At 44.3% G+C, this 18019-nt stretch overlaps 1 protein-coding gene across 3 annotated transcripts in view; it reads left to right on the top strand.

Annotated features, from left to right (window-relative positions):
• LOC140410990 (prolyl endopeptidase-like) overlaps nucleotides 1–18019 on the top strand; it is a 219069-nt gene that overhangs the window by 160767 nt on the left and 40283 nt on the right. For all 3 annotated transcript variants that reach the window (XM_072499879.1, XM_072499880.1, XM_072499881.1), the window contains one exon: nucleotides 2637–2773. In XM_072499879.1, the coding sequence (XP_072355980.1) occupies nucleotides 2637–2773 (137 nt within the window). The remainder of the gene's footprint in view (nucleotides 1–2636; nucleotides 2774–18019) is intronic.

Genomic DNA, 18019 nt, shown 5'->3' with positions numbered 1-18019 from the left:
AGCCATGGAGAGAGTACAGAAGAGGTTCACTAGAATGGTACCAGGACTGAGGGATTTCATTTGTGGAGAGCCTAGAGAAACTGAGGTTCTCCTTATAACAGATACGGTTAAGAGAAGATTAGATAGGTCTTACTTGTATCCTTATTCCCCTACATGGGCTAGAGAAATGTCAGCATCACTGTTATTTTGCTCCCATCGTTACCTACTGACTGCTGAAGACCCAAAAGATCAAAGACAATTACACATTTTTATGATACTGCTGTTTTTGTATTTTATCAATATCTTTTTGTCCATGCTATTTCATCTTAACATAAGATGAAATACCAACAATGATTTAAATAAGCCTTTGGTTGAAGAATAGATGAAGAAGTGTATTTCTAGTTATTAAAACTGAACTGATCTCAGTTTGAACATTGACAGTATCTTTGCAACGTCATCCCCTCCCGAACGTGCATGTAAATCACCGTTGTGAGCAGTTTTCCCTATTTCCCTTGAATGGCTAGACCTTCACGAAATTTTGTAAAGCTGTTGATTTCTCCTTAACACTTTATACCAGAGAGGGTATATGTACTTGAATTATTTGGCAACTCTGGCCCCAAGGAATTTGTGCACTGCTGTAGTTAGATTACTATTATAAGTATATCATTGTCCACTTGAAACAGCTCTGATAAATGTGGAACAGCAACACCCTTTTATGAAGACATTTTCTGAAGGTCCTCTCAATGATTCTAAAATTAGCCCTATCTGTGTAGTATTTCATTGCTTGCAGACATTCTTTTCTCTAGGGGCTGGTCCTCATCGGCTTCTTTTAATCTTCAACATAGGCTCTGTTATCAGAGTACTGAAATAACTGGAGAGCTGCTGAGCATTGCTCAGACTTGGTGTCAAATGAATTAACTGTTCCAATTCTCTTTTAGGGAGTATGTAAATGTTTTGTGTTCTGAATTGGTTATCATTTAGTTGTTTGGTCCTTTTCTGTTTGGCTGCAGTCACATCAGAATAGAATGCTAGTTAAAAGGACAATGGCAAGTAAATATGCTGAAACTGTTGACCACCAATTTCCTTTCCTGGTCCCCATTTCTGTTCATATTAACTTTCCTCTCCTTTGATATTGTTCCCCTCCCTTCAAACCTGTCATCATCACCCCCTCTTCAAGAAAACCTACCCTTTGATCACTCTGCCCTTGCAAACTACCATCCATTGTTCTTTCTCTTTAGTCCTGGAAAGTACTATCAGCTTGCAAATCCATGACTAAGGCCAAGCTGCATGTTTGAATCCCTCCAATCAGGATTCTTCTGCCCCTCCCATAAAACCCAAATGGCCTTTATCAAAGCTACAAATGAGATCCTACATGTCTAGGACCGTGGTAAACTATTCTTCATCCGTTGACACTGATGAGCACACCATCCTCCTCCCATTCCTCTCCTCCATCACCCAGCTGGGTGGAACTGCACACGCTTGGCTTAATCCTCAGCTGCAACCAGAGAATCGCATTTAAGAGACTCCTTACCTCGAGCCAAGTATTTGTCTTTGGCCCTGCTCCTATTTCTCTCTTGCTGTCAGACCTACTAAGTATTTGTGACCGTTTCTGTTTGTTTTATATTATAAACTAGGAACAGGAATAAGCCATTCAGCCCTTCAAGCCAGCTACGTCATTAAATAAGATCATGACTAATCGTCTACCTACAGTCCACCTTCCTGCACTATCCCCATTATCCTAATTCTCTTTAGTATTCCGAAGTCGATCAATCATTGAATGTACAGGGGGGCAGCACGGTGGTGCAGTGGGTTAGCTTTGATGTCTCACGGCTCCGAGGTCCCAGGTTCGGTCCCGGCTCTGGGTCACTGTCGTGTGGAGATTGCACATTCTCCCCGTGTTTGCTTGGGTTATGCCAATATATTGGTTATTACAACCAAAAGATGTGCAGGCTAGGTGGATTGGCCACGCTAAATTGCCCCTTAATTGGAAAAACAAATGAATTGGGTACTCTAAATATCAAAAAAAACATTGAATGTACTCAACGATTGAGCATCTTTAGTCCTCTGGGTTAGAGAGTTCGAAGACTCTGAATGCTTTGAAGAAAGTTTCCTAATCTCCATCGTAAAGGATTGATCCCCATGTCTGACTGACCCATAATTCTAAATTCCCCAGCCAGGCGAACCATGTTCCTTGCACCTATTCTGTCAAACCTTTAAGAATTTTATGTTTCAATGAGACCACGTCTCATTTCCGAGGATATAGGTCGAATCCACTCAATCTCTCCACATAGGTAAGTCTCCTCCTCTAGCAACCAGTTGAGAAAACTTTTATTGCACTTCCTTTAAGGCAAGTGTATCCTTCCTTGGGTAAGGAGTCTAAACCTGCACACAATACTCCAGGTAAGGGCGCATCAAGACCCTGTATTATAGTAGCAATTTAATATATATATAAATTAATTGGGAAGGAGATATAATAGCATTGATATGTGACCCATCAAAGCTGATACAGATCTAAATGGTTCACAAAGGTAAAACACTATGGAAATCTTTTGGAGAATGTTGATTACTTCCATCGGGATTGATAACCTTACTTTTTAATGGTAATCCGAATATAAAATACAATCCTCTAATTATAATGTTACAATTTTTCTATGCAGCTCTTCTATCCAAGTCGAGATGGGACACAAATACCAATGTTTATTGTCCATAAGAAAGGAATCAAACTTGATAACTCGCATCCTGCGTTTCTTTATGGATATGGAGGCTTCAATATATCTCTCACACCAAGTTATAGGTATGTTGGATTTATAGTAACGTGTACCGAGGTACAGTGAAAAATATATGCTCTGTGCAGAGGCCAGACAGATCGTTCCACATATGAAAAACATAGGACATACAATAAATAAATAATGTAGTAGATATTTGGCTTTTTCTTAAATACTGACAGATGTCCTGTGGCGTATGAGCGATGGATCTCTGTCTATATGGAACTTGGATATGCGTTATCCCCTTTTAGTTCCCAAATAACAGAGATTCCAGACTGCGCTTTTTGGTAAAGTATTTGAAACTTTATTCGTCAGCTTTAGTGTCTACTGATAAAGTTTATTTTTCAATACAGAATTTAGGAAGTTCCAACTAGCCCGACAACATGCTAGTCAGATCGATTGTCTTTAGCAAATACGGTGGTTGAGTTCTAAAATACTACTCGGTAATTCTTCAACTCAAATACACATATTAAATGACGGAGTGATTTAAAACAAAAGAAAACTGGCAATTTGAAAAGCAAGCAAGAGAATAGGTTTCTGAGATTAAGTAAGAATGATTCCGGAGTAGAAAAGGGGGCGGTTTCTCATCCCGGCAACAACTTTTTAAGGAGATTACTATCTTCGATTCCGGCTTGGGTCACTCTCTGTGCGGAGTCTGAATATCCTCCCCGTGTGTGCGTGGGTTTCCTCCGGGTGCTCCGGTTTCCTCCCACAGTCCAAAGATGTGCAGGTTAGGTGGATTGGGGACTTCCGGGTGCGGCGATGACCAGCTGAGTCGCACGTTTCGGCAGCTCCCGGTGAAACGGACTTTTGGGCTCTTGATAGGAGCCCCAACGGCAATTTTGACGGCTAAAAACACTGTGCGGTAAACCAGAAGGGAATCCCCCCTAGATACGGATGAAAAAAGGAGGATAAAGTGGCCGTTTTGCAGTGGATCCTTTAGAACAGCGGCAAGGAAGGCAAGCAAAAACCAAGATGGCGTCGGAAGGTGGCAGTTTAACATGGGGCCCTGAACAACAAGAGTTCTTGAAATGCTGTGTGGAAGAACTCAAAAAGGAAATGAAGAAAGAGCTGTTGGCCCCGATACTACAGGCGATCGAAGGGCTAAAGGAGGAACAAAAGACCCAGGAGCGGGAGCTTCGGGTCGTGAAGGCAAAGGCAGCCGAGAATGAGGACGACATACAGGGCCTGGTGGTGAAGACGGAGACGCATGAGGCACATCAGAAACGATGTGTGGAAAGGTTGGAGGCACTGGAGAACAACGCAAGGAGGAACAACCTGAGGATTCTTGGTCTTCCTGAAGGTGCGGAGGGAGCGGACGTCGGGGCATATGTGAGCACGATGCTGCACTCGTTAATGGGAGCGGAGGCCCCGGCGGGTCCGTTGGAGGTGGAGGGAGCATACCGAGTGATGGCGCGAGGACCGAGAGCAGGAGAAATTCCCAGAGCCATAGTGGTGAGAGTCCTCCGTTTTAAGGATAGAGAAATGGTCCTTAGATGGGCAAAGAAAACTCGGAGCAGTAAATGGGAGAACGCGGTGATCCGCGTTTATCAAGACTGGAGTGCGGAGGTGGCGAGAAGGAGGGCGAGCTTTAATCGGGCCAAGGCGGTGCTTCATGAAAAGAAGATAACATTTGGAATGCTGCAACCGGCAAGACTGTGGGTCACATATCGAGGGAGGCACCACTACTTTGAGACGGCGGATGAAGCGTGGACTTTTATTGTGGAAGAAAAACTGGAATGAGCGGGTTATTAAAAAGAACGTTTGAACAAAGTGGTGGGGCGAATGTGGGGGGCGAAGAGGGGGGTTAAAAAGGGGGGAAAGAGGAGTTTTATGTACTAATCCTGCGATGTGGTAACTTTTCTCTCTTCCACAGGTGGTGATGGGGGGAGGAGGGGAGGTGGAGGAGATGGGGCGTTGGCCATTGGGGGCGGGGCCAAGGGAGAAGCGCGGGCTTGGTTCCCGCGCTATGATAATCATGGCGGGAATAGAGAAGCAGGAAGGAGGGGGCGTCGCACGGTGCGAGCCAAGGTCACGGGGGGAAGCCGAGGTCGGCCAGAGTTTGCTGACTTCTGGGAGCAACATGGGGGGAGTAATTACCCTAGCGGGGGATCTAGCGGGGGGGGGGTGGGAGGGGGGAATTACTGGGTTGCTGCTGCTGGGGAGAGGGGGGAGCTGGTATGGGAGGGGATGGGCGGGGGGGCACCGCCTGGGGGAGGGTGAGGAGCTGGAAAAAGTGGGTGGCTAATCGACAAGGGGGGGGGGGGTTAGGAAGCCCCCCAACCCGGCTGATCACGTGGAACGTGAGAGGGCTGAACGGGCCGATAAAGAGGGCACGGGTACTCGCACACCTTAAGAAACTTAAGGCAGATGTGGTTATGTTACAGGAAACGCACCTGATACTGATAGACCAGGTTAGGCTACGCAAAGGATGGGTGGGGCAGGTGTTCCATTCGGGGCTAGATGCGAAAAACAGGGGGGTGGCTATATTAGTGGGGAAGCGGGTAATGTTCGAGGCAAAGACTATAGTGGCGGATAACGTGGGCAGATACGTGATGGTGAGTGGCAAACTACAGGGGGAGACGGTGGTTTTGGTAAACGTATATGCCCGGAACTGGGATGATGCCAATTTTATGAGGCGGATGCTAGGACGCATTCCGGACTTAGAGATGGGAAAGCTGATAATGGGGGGAGATTTTAATACGGTGTTGGAACCAGGGCTGGATAGGTCGAAGTCCAGGACTGGAAGGAGGCCGGCAGCAGCCAAGGTACTTAAAGATTTTATGGAGCAGATGGGAGGTGTAGCCCCGTGGAGATTTAGCAGACCTAGGAGTAAGGAGTTCTCGTTTTTCTCCTATGTCCATAAAGTCTACTCGCGAATAGACTTTTTTGTGCTGGGAAGGGTGTTGATCCCGAAGGTGAGGGGAACGGAGTATACGGCTATAGCCATTTCGGATCAAGCGCCACACTGGGTAGACTTGGAGATAGGGGAGGAAACAGGAGGGCGCCCACCCTGGAGAATGGACATGGGGCTAATGGCAGATGAGGGGGTGTGTCTAAGGGTGAGGGGGTGCATTGAAAAGTACTTGGAACTCAATGATAATGGGGAGGTCCAGGTGGGAGTGGTCTGGGAGGCGTTGAAGGCGGTGGTTAGAGGGGAGCTGATATCAATAAGGGCACATAAAGGGAAGCAGGAGAGTAAGGAACGGGAGCGGTTGCTGCAAGAACTTTTGAGGGTGGACAGACAATATGCGGAAGCACCGGAGGAGGGACTGTACAGGGAAAGGCAAAGGCTACATGTAGAATTTGACTTGCTGACTACGGGCACTGCAGAGGCACAATGGAGGGTGTACAGTATGAATATGGGGAGAAGGCGAGCAGGTTGCTGGCACACCAATTGAGGAAAAGGGGAGCAGCGAGGGAAATAGGGGGAGTGAGGGATGAGGAAGGAGAGATGGAGCGGAGAGAGTGAATGGAGTGTTCAAGACATTTTATAAAAAATTATATGAAGCTCAACCCCCGGATGGGAGGGAGAGAATGATGGGCTTCTTGGATCGGCTGGAATTTCCCAAGGTGGAAGAGCAGGAAAGGGTGGGACTGGGAGCACAGATCGAGGTAGAAGAAGTGGTGAAAGGAATTAGGAGCATGCAGGCGGGAAAGGCCCCGGGACCGGATGGATTCCCAGTCGAATTCTATAGAAAATATGTGGACTTGCTCGCCCCGGTATTGACGAGGACCTTTAATGAGGCAAAGGAAAGGGGACAACTGCCCCCGACTATGTCTGAAGCAACGATATCGCTTCTCTTAAAGAAGGAAAAGGACCCGCTACAATGCGGGTCCTATAGACCTATTTCCCTCCTAAATGTAGATGCCAAGATCCTGGCCAAGGTAATGGCAATGAGAATAGAGGAATGTGTCCCGGGGGTGGTCCACGAGGACCAAACTGGGTTTGTGAAGGGGAGACAGCTGAACACGAATATACGGAGGCTGTTAGGGGTAATGATGATGGCCCCACCAGAGGGGGAAACGGAGATAGTAGTGGCGATGGATGCCGAGAAAGCATTTGATAGAGTGGAGTGGGATTATTTGTGGGAGGTGTTGAGGAGATTTGGTTTTGGAGAGGGGTATGTTAGATGGGTGCAGCTGTTGTATAGGGCCCCGATGGCGAGCGTGGTCACGAATGGACGGGGATCTGCATATTTTCGGCTCCATAGAGGGACAAGGCAGGGATGCCCTCTGTCCCCATTATTGTTTGCACTGGCGATTGAGCCCCTGGCGATAGCGTTGAGGGGTTCCAAGAAGTGGAGGGGGGTACTTAGAGGAGGAGAAGAACACCGGGTATCTTTGTATGCGGACGATTTGCTACTATACGTGGCAGACCCGGCGGAGGGGATGCCAGAAATAATGCGGATACTTGGGGAGTTTGGGGATTTTTCAGGGTATAAATTGAACATGGGGAAAAGTGAGTTGTTTGTGGTGCATCCAGGGGAGCAGAGTAGAGAAATAGAGGACCTACCGTTGAGGAAGGTAACAAGGGACTTTCGTTACCTGGGGATCCAGATAGCCAAGAATTGGGGCACATTGCATAGGTTAAATTTAACGCAGTTGGTGGAACAAATGGAGGAGGATTTCAAGAGATGGGATATGGTATCCCTGTCACTGGCAGGGAGGGTGCAGGCGGTTAAGATGGTGGTCCTCCCGAGATTCCTCTTTGTGTTTCAGTGCCTCCCGGTGGTGATCACGAAGGCTTTTTTTAAAAGGATTGAAAAGAGCATCATGGGTTTTGTGTGGGCCAGGAAGACCCCGAGAGTGAGGAAGGGATTCTTACAGCGTAGCAGGGATAGGGGGGGGCTGGCACTACCGAGCCTAAGTGAGTATTATTGGGCCGCTAATATTTCAATGGTGAGTAAGTGGATGGGAGAGGAGGAGGGAGCGGCGTGGAAGAGATTAGAGAGGGCGTCCTGTAGGGGGACTAGCCTACTGGCTATGGTGACAGCCCCATTGCCGTTCTCACCGAGGAACTACACCACAAGCCCGGTGGTGGTGGCTACACTGAAGATTTGGGGACAGTGGAGACGGCATAGGGGAAAGACTGGAGCCTTGGGGGGGGGGGGGTCCCCGATAAGAAACAACCATAGGTTTGCACCGGGGGGAATGGATGGGGGATATGGAATGTGGCAAAGAGCAGGAATAACGCAACTGAAAGATCTGTTTGTGGATGGGAAGTTCGCGAGTCTGGGAGCGCTGACCGAGAAATATGGGTTGCCCCAAGGGAATGCATTCAGGTATATGCAACTGAGGGCTTTTGCGAGGCAACAGGTGAGGGAATTCCCGCAGCTCACGACACAAGAGGTGCAGGACAGAGTGATCTCAAAGACATGGGTGGGGGATGGTAAGGTGTCAGATATATATAGGGAAATGAGGGACGAAGGGGAGACTATGGTAGATGAACTAAAAGGGAAATGGGAAGAAGAGCTGGGGGAGGAGATCGAGGAGGGGCTGTGGGCAGATGCCCTAAGCAGGGTAAACTCGTCGTCCTCGTGTGCCAGGCTAAGCCTGATTCAGTTTAAGGTATTACACAGGGCGCATATGACTGGAGCACGGCTCAGTAAATTTTTTGGGGTGGAGGATAGGTGTGCGAGGTGCTCGAGAAGCCCAGCGAATCATACCCATATGTTTTGGTCATGCCCGGCACTACAGGGGTTTTGGATGGGGGTGACAAAGGTGCTTTCAAAAGTAGTGGGGGTCCGGGTCGAACCAAGCTGGGGGTTGGCTATATTTGGGGTTGCACAAGAGCCGGGAGTGCAGGAGGCGAGAGAGGCCGATGTTTTGGCCTTTGCGTCCCTAGTAGCCCGGCGCAGGATATTGTTAATGTGGAAAGAAGCCAAGCCCCCGGGGGTGGAGACCTGGATAAATGACATGGCAGGGTTTATAAAGATAGAGCGGATTAAGTTTGTTCTAAGGGGGTCGGCTCAAGGGTTCACCAGGCGGTGGCAACCGTTCGTCGAATACCTCGCAGAAAGATAGATGGAATGGAAAAAAGGAGGCAGCAGCAGCAGCCCAGGATCGGGGGGGGGGGGGGGGAGGAACCAGAAGGACTCTCAGGGTTGTTAATATATACTGTATAATATGTATAGGTCGTTGCTACAGATAATTATATATTGGACTGTTAAATTATATTTTTGGAGAGTGTTACTTGTGATAAGGCAGTTGCCAATTAGGGTTAGTTTTCATTTTTGTTATTTATTATTTATTCGTTTTTTTTGTTTTGTTTATAAAATAGGTCATTGTTATTTGTGTTGTTATAATATTGTGTAAAGGATGCACAATGTACTGTGTTGGTTGACCAAAAATTTTCAATAAAATATTTATTTAAAAAAAAGGTTCGGTGGATTGGCCATGATAAATTGCCCTTAGTGTCCAAAATTGCCCTTAGTGTTGGGTGGGGTTACTGGGTTGTGGGGATGGGCTGGAGGTGTTGACCTTGGGTAGGGTGCTCTTTCCAAGAGCCGGTGCAGACTCGATGGGCCGAATGGCCTCCTTCTGCACTGTAAATTCTATGATAAATTCTATGATATGATCTTTAAAGTTTCCTCCTCTTTACAGCTGTGATTGGTTTTAACTCATTTATAACTCACTTAATTCAACCAAAGTGTCTGTCAAATTTAAGAGATAAACGATTTGCGGTATTTTTCCATGACGGTCTGAGTGAAACACGTTTCCCACAAGAAATTATCACTGAGCTGACCAGCCGTTACCATCGAAACAGCACTGGAATGTCGGCCCAGTTTTCCATAACACAAAGGGTCTTTTCTGCTATTTGGCCTTGCACTTGCTAGCAGTCTTCAAACAACTTGCAAAATGCGAGAATGGTGTGTCTTATCTGATCAGTTCACAGTTAGTCAGCTTTTTCCTCACTCTCATGGTTAATATATTTTGATTTAGTTAAATACTCTTAAGGATTAAAGGATTTTTCCAACCAGGATTTCTTCATTAAACCTTTTACTTATCTTATCTACAGCTAACTACAAAATCTGATTTCTATCAATGAGTCAGCAAATATGTTGTATTATGACTGGGTGGATGGGATTGGAGTGTTTCCTTCAATTTGGAATTACATTGTTGGTGCAAAGTGAGTATGGAGGGGATAATATGGTGGTGTGGATTTCTTCCGGGTGCTCCAGTTTCCTCGCACAAGTCCGGAAAGACGTGCTGTTAGGTGAGTTGGACATTCTGAATTCTCCCTAAGTGCACCCGGACAGGCGCCGGAATGGGGCTTTTCACAGTAACTTCATTGCCGTGTTAATGTAAGCCTACCCGTGACGATAATAATAAAGATTATTAATTGAAAGAGGAAGAGGCCTTCAAGTAGTACCTTTAATAGAAGGATAATTCACTTAATTTAGTCATGTCATTGTGTATTCTTTGTTTATAAAAAACACTTCATCAAAACTTTGGTTTCCAACGTTAAGATAAAAGATGGACAGATTTATTTCCCCCTATTAGTATTGGATTGATCCATTTTTTCTTTTGACTAAATCATTAGTTAACCAAGCTAGTATTCGAGGTTTGATTGTTTTCAAAAGTCCTTTGTATTCAAATTAATACTTCTGACATCTTTGAACTATCTTACCCTTCAGTTCTGATTTTCAGATGTTTTACTTCGATCCAACCAACAAAGTTGCAATGAAATGTTGACTGCTTTCCTTTTTTAGGAGTTGACATACAAATCTTAACTCGACCATTGTGACACAGGACGTACATACCATATGCAAGACTTTAATATTTTTAAGTGTATTATATTGTATTTTAAGGAACAGAATTTTATGGGTATGTCAAGAAACTATTTTATTTAGAGGTAACCAGAAAAGGGGAGCATAACCTTAAATTAGAGCCGGCACTTGAATTTCTCCACTCGTAAAGTGTAGTGAAAATCAGAGCGATCTGACGGAAAGGTTTTGAAGTGTCTTTGTGTAAAAGCCTTTAAAACAAAGGAAACCTGAAGAGAGAAGTGTAAAACCTGAGAGTGAAACTTTGATGAAAGCAGCGGAGGGAAAGCTTAATTTAAAAGTGTGACTTTTGAAAGCAGAATGTGAAATCACTCATAGAATCATAGCATTTACGGTGCAGAAGGAGGCCATTCAGCCCATCGAGTCTGCACCAGCCCTTGGAATGAGCACACCACCCAAGCCCACACCTCCACCCTATCCCAGTAACCCCACCTAACCTTTTTGGATACTAAGGGCAATTTATCATGGCCTATCCACCTAACCTGCACATTTTTGGACTGTGGGAGGAAACCGGAGCACCCGGAGGAAACCCACGCAGACACGGGGAAAACCACAGTGCTACTGTGCCACCCACTCGTATGGAAACCGGAGTTCAGTGAGACGAGGTGGCCCTGGCTTACGGTATAAAAATAATCTTAGGTAATGCATTTTGGTAAGTCTAAGATTGAGGGGAAATATACCGTAAATGGTAAAACTCTTAGAATATAGAAAGTCAGAAGGATCTGGGCGTGCAGCTCCACAGATCTTTGAAGGTGGCAACACAAGTGGACAAGGTAGTCAAGAAAGCATACGGAATGCTTGCCTTCATTGGACGGGGCAACCAGTATAAAAACTGGCAAGTCATGCTACGGTTGTATAGAACCTTGATAAGGCTGCACTTGGAATATTGCGCACAATTCTGGTCACCACACTACCAGAAGGATATGGAGGCTTTGGAGAGGGTGCACAGGAGGTTTACCAGAATGTTGCCTCGTCTGGAGGATGTTAGCTATGTGAAGAGGCTGAATAGACTCGGACTTTTCATTAGAAAGACGGAGGTTGAAGGTTGACCTGGTAAGATGTCTACAAGATCATGAGGGGCATGGATAGAGTGGATGGGCAGGCACTCTTTCCCAGGGTGGAGGGGGTCAGGCACCAGGGGATATAGGTTTAAGGTCCATGGGGCAAAGTTTAGAGGAGATGCGCGAGGCAGATTTTTTACGCAGAGGGTGGCGAGTGCATGGAATGTGTTGCCAGGGGGAGGTTGTAGATGCAGATATATCAACGGCGTTCAAAAGGCAACTTGACAACCACATGGATAGGATGGGTATAGAGGGACACAGCACAAGGAAGTGCTGACGGTTTTGGCAAAGACCTTTTTAGGTAAGTTGATAAACTGTAAATAAATGTTTAAATGGTGGTATCATGACCGGTTCAGACTTGGAGGGCCGAAGGGCCTGTTCCTGTGCTGTATTGTTCTTTGTTCTTTTAATTGTCGCAAGTAGGCTTACGTTAACACTGCAATGAAGTTACTGTGAAAATCCTATAGCCGACACCCGGCGCCTGTTTGGGTGCACAGAGGGAGAATTCAGAATGTCCAATTCACCTAACAAACATGACTTTCTGGGGGGATTTTGAGGAGGAATCTACAGACAAATTTACTTTGGTTCAGAGAGGAGTATGTTTACCGCAGCCATCTTCTATGCTTTGTGTGTTGGTTGTATTTTACAATGCACTTTGTACCCATGTTAATCTTAAAATCTGTGTGTAATTGTTAAACTAAAGGGTGAGTAAAGAAGCATTGAATAATCCAAACTTTTCATGTTCAAATGTTTTTTTTCTTGTGTTAAAACTAAGTAGCAGTCCTGTAACTCAGTTTCTCCTGGGATTTTTCCGTCCAGTTATAACATCAACTGGAATCGTAACATTATCTCCCAACTTCCAATCTGGCAGGTGCTGGGAATAAACAGAAGTGAATTCCCAATTAAAGATGTGTAATTGTACACAAATTATTCCAGCCATTTGGGAAAGTACTAGGGCGGCACGTTGGGAAGCCGTTAGCACTGCTGCCTCAAGGTGGCGAGGTCCCAGATTCAATCCTGGCTCTGGGTCACTGTCGGTGTGGAGTTAACACATTCTCCCCACAACCCAAAAATGTACAGGGTAGGTGGATTGGCCTCGCTAAATTGCCCCTTAAATGGAAAAATACTCTCTTCCTTTTGACATTTGGAAAGTCCTTTTTAGGCAAGTTGATAAACTGTAAATAAATGTCTAAATGGTGGTTAAGCAGTAATAAACTAATCAGCCGCATATATTTTGTGTGCAACTTATCACCAGTTTACATTTTACATCACAGTGTTGAAAGTGTACGGATGCACCCGATGATACTGGAGTAGACCAGCATATATTTTTTAATCACTTATTTAAGATTCTGCTGATCGTAAACTCATGAGCCTTAATGCTATTGTTCTTCGGATCATAATTGAAATGACTTACATAGAAACATAGAAAATAAGAGCACAGAAAATAAGAGCACGAGTAGCCCATAGCCCAAAATAAGAGCCTGCTCCTCCAATCATTACGATCATGGCTGATAATCCAACTCAGCAGCTTCTTCCTGCCTTTCCCTCCCCCCGCCCTACCTATGCTTTGATCCCTTTAGCCCCAAGAGCAATATCTAACTCCTTCTTGAAAACAGGCAATGTTTTGGCCTCAACTACTTTCTGTGGCAGCAAATTCTGAAGGCTCACCACTCTCGGTGAAGAAATCTTTCCTCATCAGTCCTAAATGATTTACCCTCTATTATCTAGAAATTCTATTATAACGTTTTCATGAAAGTGTTTATTATGACCTGTAGAGATCTTAGGACTAAACCCTTGTAATAAATGTCAATTAGGACTATTACTATTGATAACTTCTTTCACCTTATTTTGTATGCTATTATCCTGTTTAATACTGCTACATGTATATTGATTTTCCTGTAACTATAGGACTTTATCAAATTCTTCCTACGAGTCAAGTGCAAGTATAGATCATACACTAATCCACATTGCATCCCCAGAAACCCCCACTGAATTTGCTTAGTGTTGGATTTCCTTATTTATAATTTTTCAATGATTTTCTAATATAGTTGAAAGTTAATAAGCCGTTGATCATCAAGATTATACTTTTGAGCCGGTTTTCAAACATTGGAACATTGACTATTTCTAATCACACTACAGTCCACTTTTTAAGATTTGCAGTTTATTTTAGTGTTTAGTCACATCATGAATGTCACTTTCTTCAATGAGAACTTCACAGTCATACCATAATAAACTTTCCATCACTTTTGTTTTCCATAGACAAGATCGGGGGGGGGGGGGGGGGGGGAGCGTGGAGAAAGAGTGAGAGTTGCCCATAAATATTGGTTTTGCGAAATGTATCCACACAAGTATAAAAAATATGTGCACACTGGTGTGATAGGTAGTTAAGATGTTAATTAATTAAATTTTGAGACTGTTCCCACAGGCTGAAGATAATCAATTTGTTCGCCTGTTCTAGCAATTGGCAAGCACCTTACACAGTTTATGTTGGGAAATCTTTAATCCCTTCTGGCTGTTCACAGAAGGAGGTTTAAAAAAACAGACAATGGCTCAGGCAGGCGGTCAGAAAGTTGTGATGGCAAGCTAAGAGTTTGATGCAGTGGTCTGGGTTTTTCAGTCAGCAACAAAGGAATAGCATTCACCGCTCACTAAACTGACAGCTACCTGCATGTTTTTTGCAACCTTTCAAGTGGAGATGAGCTCTAATCCAGCGAGGCGCCCTCTATAGGTGGTATGTGCAAGCAGGGCACAAGATAAAGCAGGGAAGTGGGAACAAAGCCCGTAGCAAATGTGTTTAGCTGCGTGTTTCCCGGTGCTTACAGCGCCGCGAAACACATGTCAATAAAACATCCCCTGCATTAAATAAGGGGCTTTAGTGTGGGACGTGCGGCCAAGGCCGCACTTAGCCCCGTTTTCTACATCGAGGAGCTCTGCTCACCGAAACTCCACAGTATAGCAAGAGATTGGGCCGCCATTTTTTGACGTCCCGATCTCTAAGCCTCACGACATGACCCCTGACCCCCCCTTCAATGCACTATGGGAGATCCCCTGTCCTGCACCCACCACCCGCATTCCTCACAACACCCGTGCAGGGCACCCCCGACCCAATCGCCAGCGCGCACAAGATGCCATCTTGGCAGTGCCAACCTGGCACCCTCCAGTGCCCTGACAACTGGGTGTGCCACCTGGGCACCTTGACTGTGCCAGCGTGGCACCAGCAGTGCCAGGGTACCAAGGGCATTCACCTGGGGGCTCTGATCCCCTAGGAGACCCCCATGAGTGCCTGTCTAGTCCCCGTTTGTGGAGACAAGTACTGAATGACGCTCACCTAAGGTCTCCTAAGCGAAGGGGATGGATCCTTCGAGAAACTTCATATTAACTTGCTGTCTCGTTCTAATGTGTAGATTTGCTTTAATAAAGTGATCTCGCAAGACGTTGTGAGCCAGATAGATCCCGGAAGCGGGGTCTCCTGGCTTCTATCAGCCACACTGTGCCGCGACGAGCTGCTTTTCCGGCAGCATGGCAGTTGGATCGTGCCCCAAACAATAGATTGAAATTTTTGCTGGAACACGCCAAATCCAAACCAGAAAGTACAAACCAGAAACTAACAGTTAGATTTTTGTCATGTACCGAAAGCAAAATTAAAATTGGGAAAGAAAGTTGGATTGAGAAAATTAAAAGGCAGTAAAAGAAAAAATGTACATAAGAAAACAATCTGGGACACTTGAAAAAAAAAAGAATGTGATTCCCCACTTACAAAATTAAATGGGTGGATATGGAGGGGATGTTTCCTCTTTTGGGAGAATCTAGAACTAGGGTTCCCATTTAAAATGAGGGGTCATCTATTTCACTCACTGTCGTGAGCCGTTGGAACTCTCGTCCTGAAAAGGCGTGGAAGCAGAGTCTTTGAATATTTTTAAGGCATAGGTGGCTATGTTCTTTGTAAGCATGAGGGTGATGCACTAATCTACACTAATCCCACTTTCCAGCACTTGGCCCACAGCCTTGAATGTTGAAAAATGAAAATCACTTATTGTCACAAGTAGGCTTCAAATGAAGTTACTGTGAAAAGCCCCTTATGGCTTGCTTGTTATGACATTTCAAGTGCCCATCCCAAGTACTTTTTAAAGATTGTGAGGTTTCCTGCCTCAACTACCCACCCAGGCTGTCGGTCCAGATTCCCACCACCCTCTGGGTGAAAAATGTTTTCCTCAAATCCCCTCTAAACCTCCAGCCTTTAACCTTAAAATTATGCCCTCTTGTTACTGACCAAGATTTTTAATGCCTCCATTGTCTTTTTTTTAAATCTGGAATTGTTTTTAGCTGATAGTTGATATGCATTGCTGTTCAGAAAAAAAACTGTTTCTCACTATCTCTGGCTGGTTAGTTTAATGTACCACTCTATATGCACTGTGTAAAAGACCCTTCAATTTTTGATCAGGCTATTGCAGTCAAGCAAGCCATTCATTTCCGAAGTGTCGAAATGTTTACTGCATTGGAAGTGAAGTAAATGTAATATCAGCTCATTCAGCTTGCAATTGTAAGAAAACAGGCAGTCTTTAAGGTGTCATGAGTCTTTCAGAGGAAAAGGTGCTTAATTTCTCCACCGTCTTATAACACAAATTAAATGCTCCAATTTTGTATTTTAGAAATAAATGTGATTATTCCTTTGCGTTATTATGCAGAAACAAATGTAAGTCCTATGATTTCAGTCAGGTTAAAGATGCCATTAGTTTGTGGTTCATAGACGAGATAAGAATTCACTGTTATTCACTGTTTTCCTAGAAAAATTAAGACTTGGGCCTTCTTTTGATCAGGTACAGTGGAAACTATCCTTTTGAAAGAGGTGTTCATCTTTGCTTTGAATATCATTATCTGATTCCACGAACAGGCTCAAGTGGTTAATTTTGTTGATTATCTAATTAGTATATTTAAAATTCCTTTCTCAGAATCCTAATTGAACATGAATAACATTCTTAAGTGGGAAATGAGAAATGCTACAATTTACATCTAACGCAACAGAGACTAGGCACAATTGCTAAAATGTGCTGCATGATAAATTGCCATTGCAAAGGGGTGAAGAGGAAGGTTATAATTTGTCCTTCAGTTTTTTGATAGGTTGATTCCCAGATCGTTGGTTGCGAGAGGCAATGTCACCATTAACTTGTAAAAAGGAAAACTCTGGAGAGTAGTCACCTTTTTATAACTCAGCCATGTGACTAATATACTATACTATACTAATATAATATACTATACAAGAAATTATCATACACTGCGATACAAAGTAATAAACGCAGAACACACAAAGATATTCCTCACATTTAAATTTGTGAATAATGTTCCTGGTCCAGTATTTAATGAGTATAGTTAGTCATGCTTGAGTGTAAATCACAAATCATATGAAAGGATAGATCGACCTTGATTATAATTTGAGGTGATCTGAAAGGCAAACCTCACTGAAGCTTAGCTGTACAGTACCCTAATGAAGTAAATAAGAATGCAATCAACTTTTAAATGATTATAGATATTCGAACATCCAAAGGTATGGAAGAAATTGGGGGAGAACATTTTCTGTTTACCACAGTGTTTCCTTTTTAACCCTCTTATTTCAGCTCGTAAGCTGAGGTTTCTATATAATACTCTGTATATGTACAATCTCTGTAAAATACTCTCAAAAAACTAGTACTTCACAGTTTTAGTATAAAGAAGACTAGAAGGTAATAAAAGAACATTTTTTAAAGTAGAATATCAGTAAGAGAATGTAGAAAATTGTCCTGCAGAGGAATGAAACGTAGGATCTAGTCAGTTAAAATTATGTTTTTATGGGAGATATATCAATGGTGGAAGTGAAAATGTAAAGGAAGATATCGAAAAATTGAGAACTGGCTGTGGAAAGGGATTGATTCTGAAACCATCAATAGTGCTAGAATAAGGGTGGCACAGGGGTTAACACTGCTGTCTCACAGCACCAGGGACCTGTGTTTGATTCTGACCTCGGGTGACTATCTGTGTAGGGTTTGCATATTACCCCTGCATGGGTTTCCTCCCACAGACCAAAGGTGTGCAGATTAGGTGGATTGACCAGACTAAAAATTGCTCCTTAGTGTCCAAACGTTAGGTGGGGTTACGGGGATGGGGCGGAGGCTTGGACCTAGGTAGAGTGTTCTTTCAGAGGATTGGCGCAGACTCGATGCGCCGAATGGCCTCATTCTGCACTAAAGGGATTTTATGAAATGAATAAACCACTGGACACTCAGATATACCATAAGATGTGGTGCAAATCAGAGAGGCAGTGGCAGAAACTCTAATCGCAATTTTCCAGCCCGTTTAGTGGATCCAGAGACTAGCCAACTTAACACTTGTGATCCCCACAGAGACCTTTTAAAGAGAAATGAATTTCCGCGTGACTTTTAGACCTGAAGCA

This window comes from Scyliorhinus torazame, chromosome 4 (assembly GCF_047496885.1).
Source record: "Scyliorhinus torazame isolate Kashiwa2021f chromosome 4, sScyTor2.1, whole genome shotgun sequence".
Taxonomy (NCBI): domain Eukaryota; kingdom Metazoa; phylum Chordata; class Chondrichthyes; order Carcharhiniformes; family Scyliorhinidae; genus Scyliorhinus; species Scyliorhinus torazame.
Note: the sequence above shows the minus strand (reverse complement) of the source record. Positions and strands in the feature narration are given on the sequence as shown.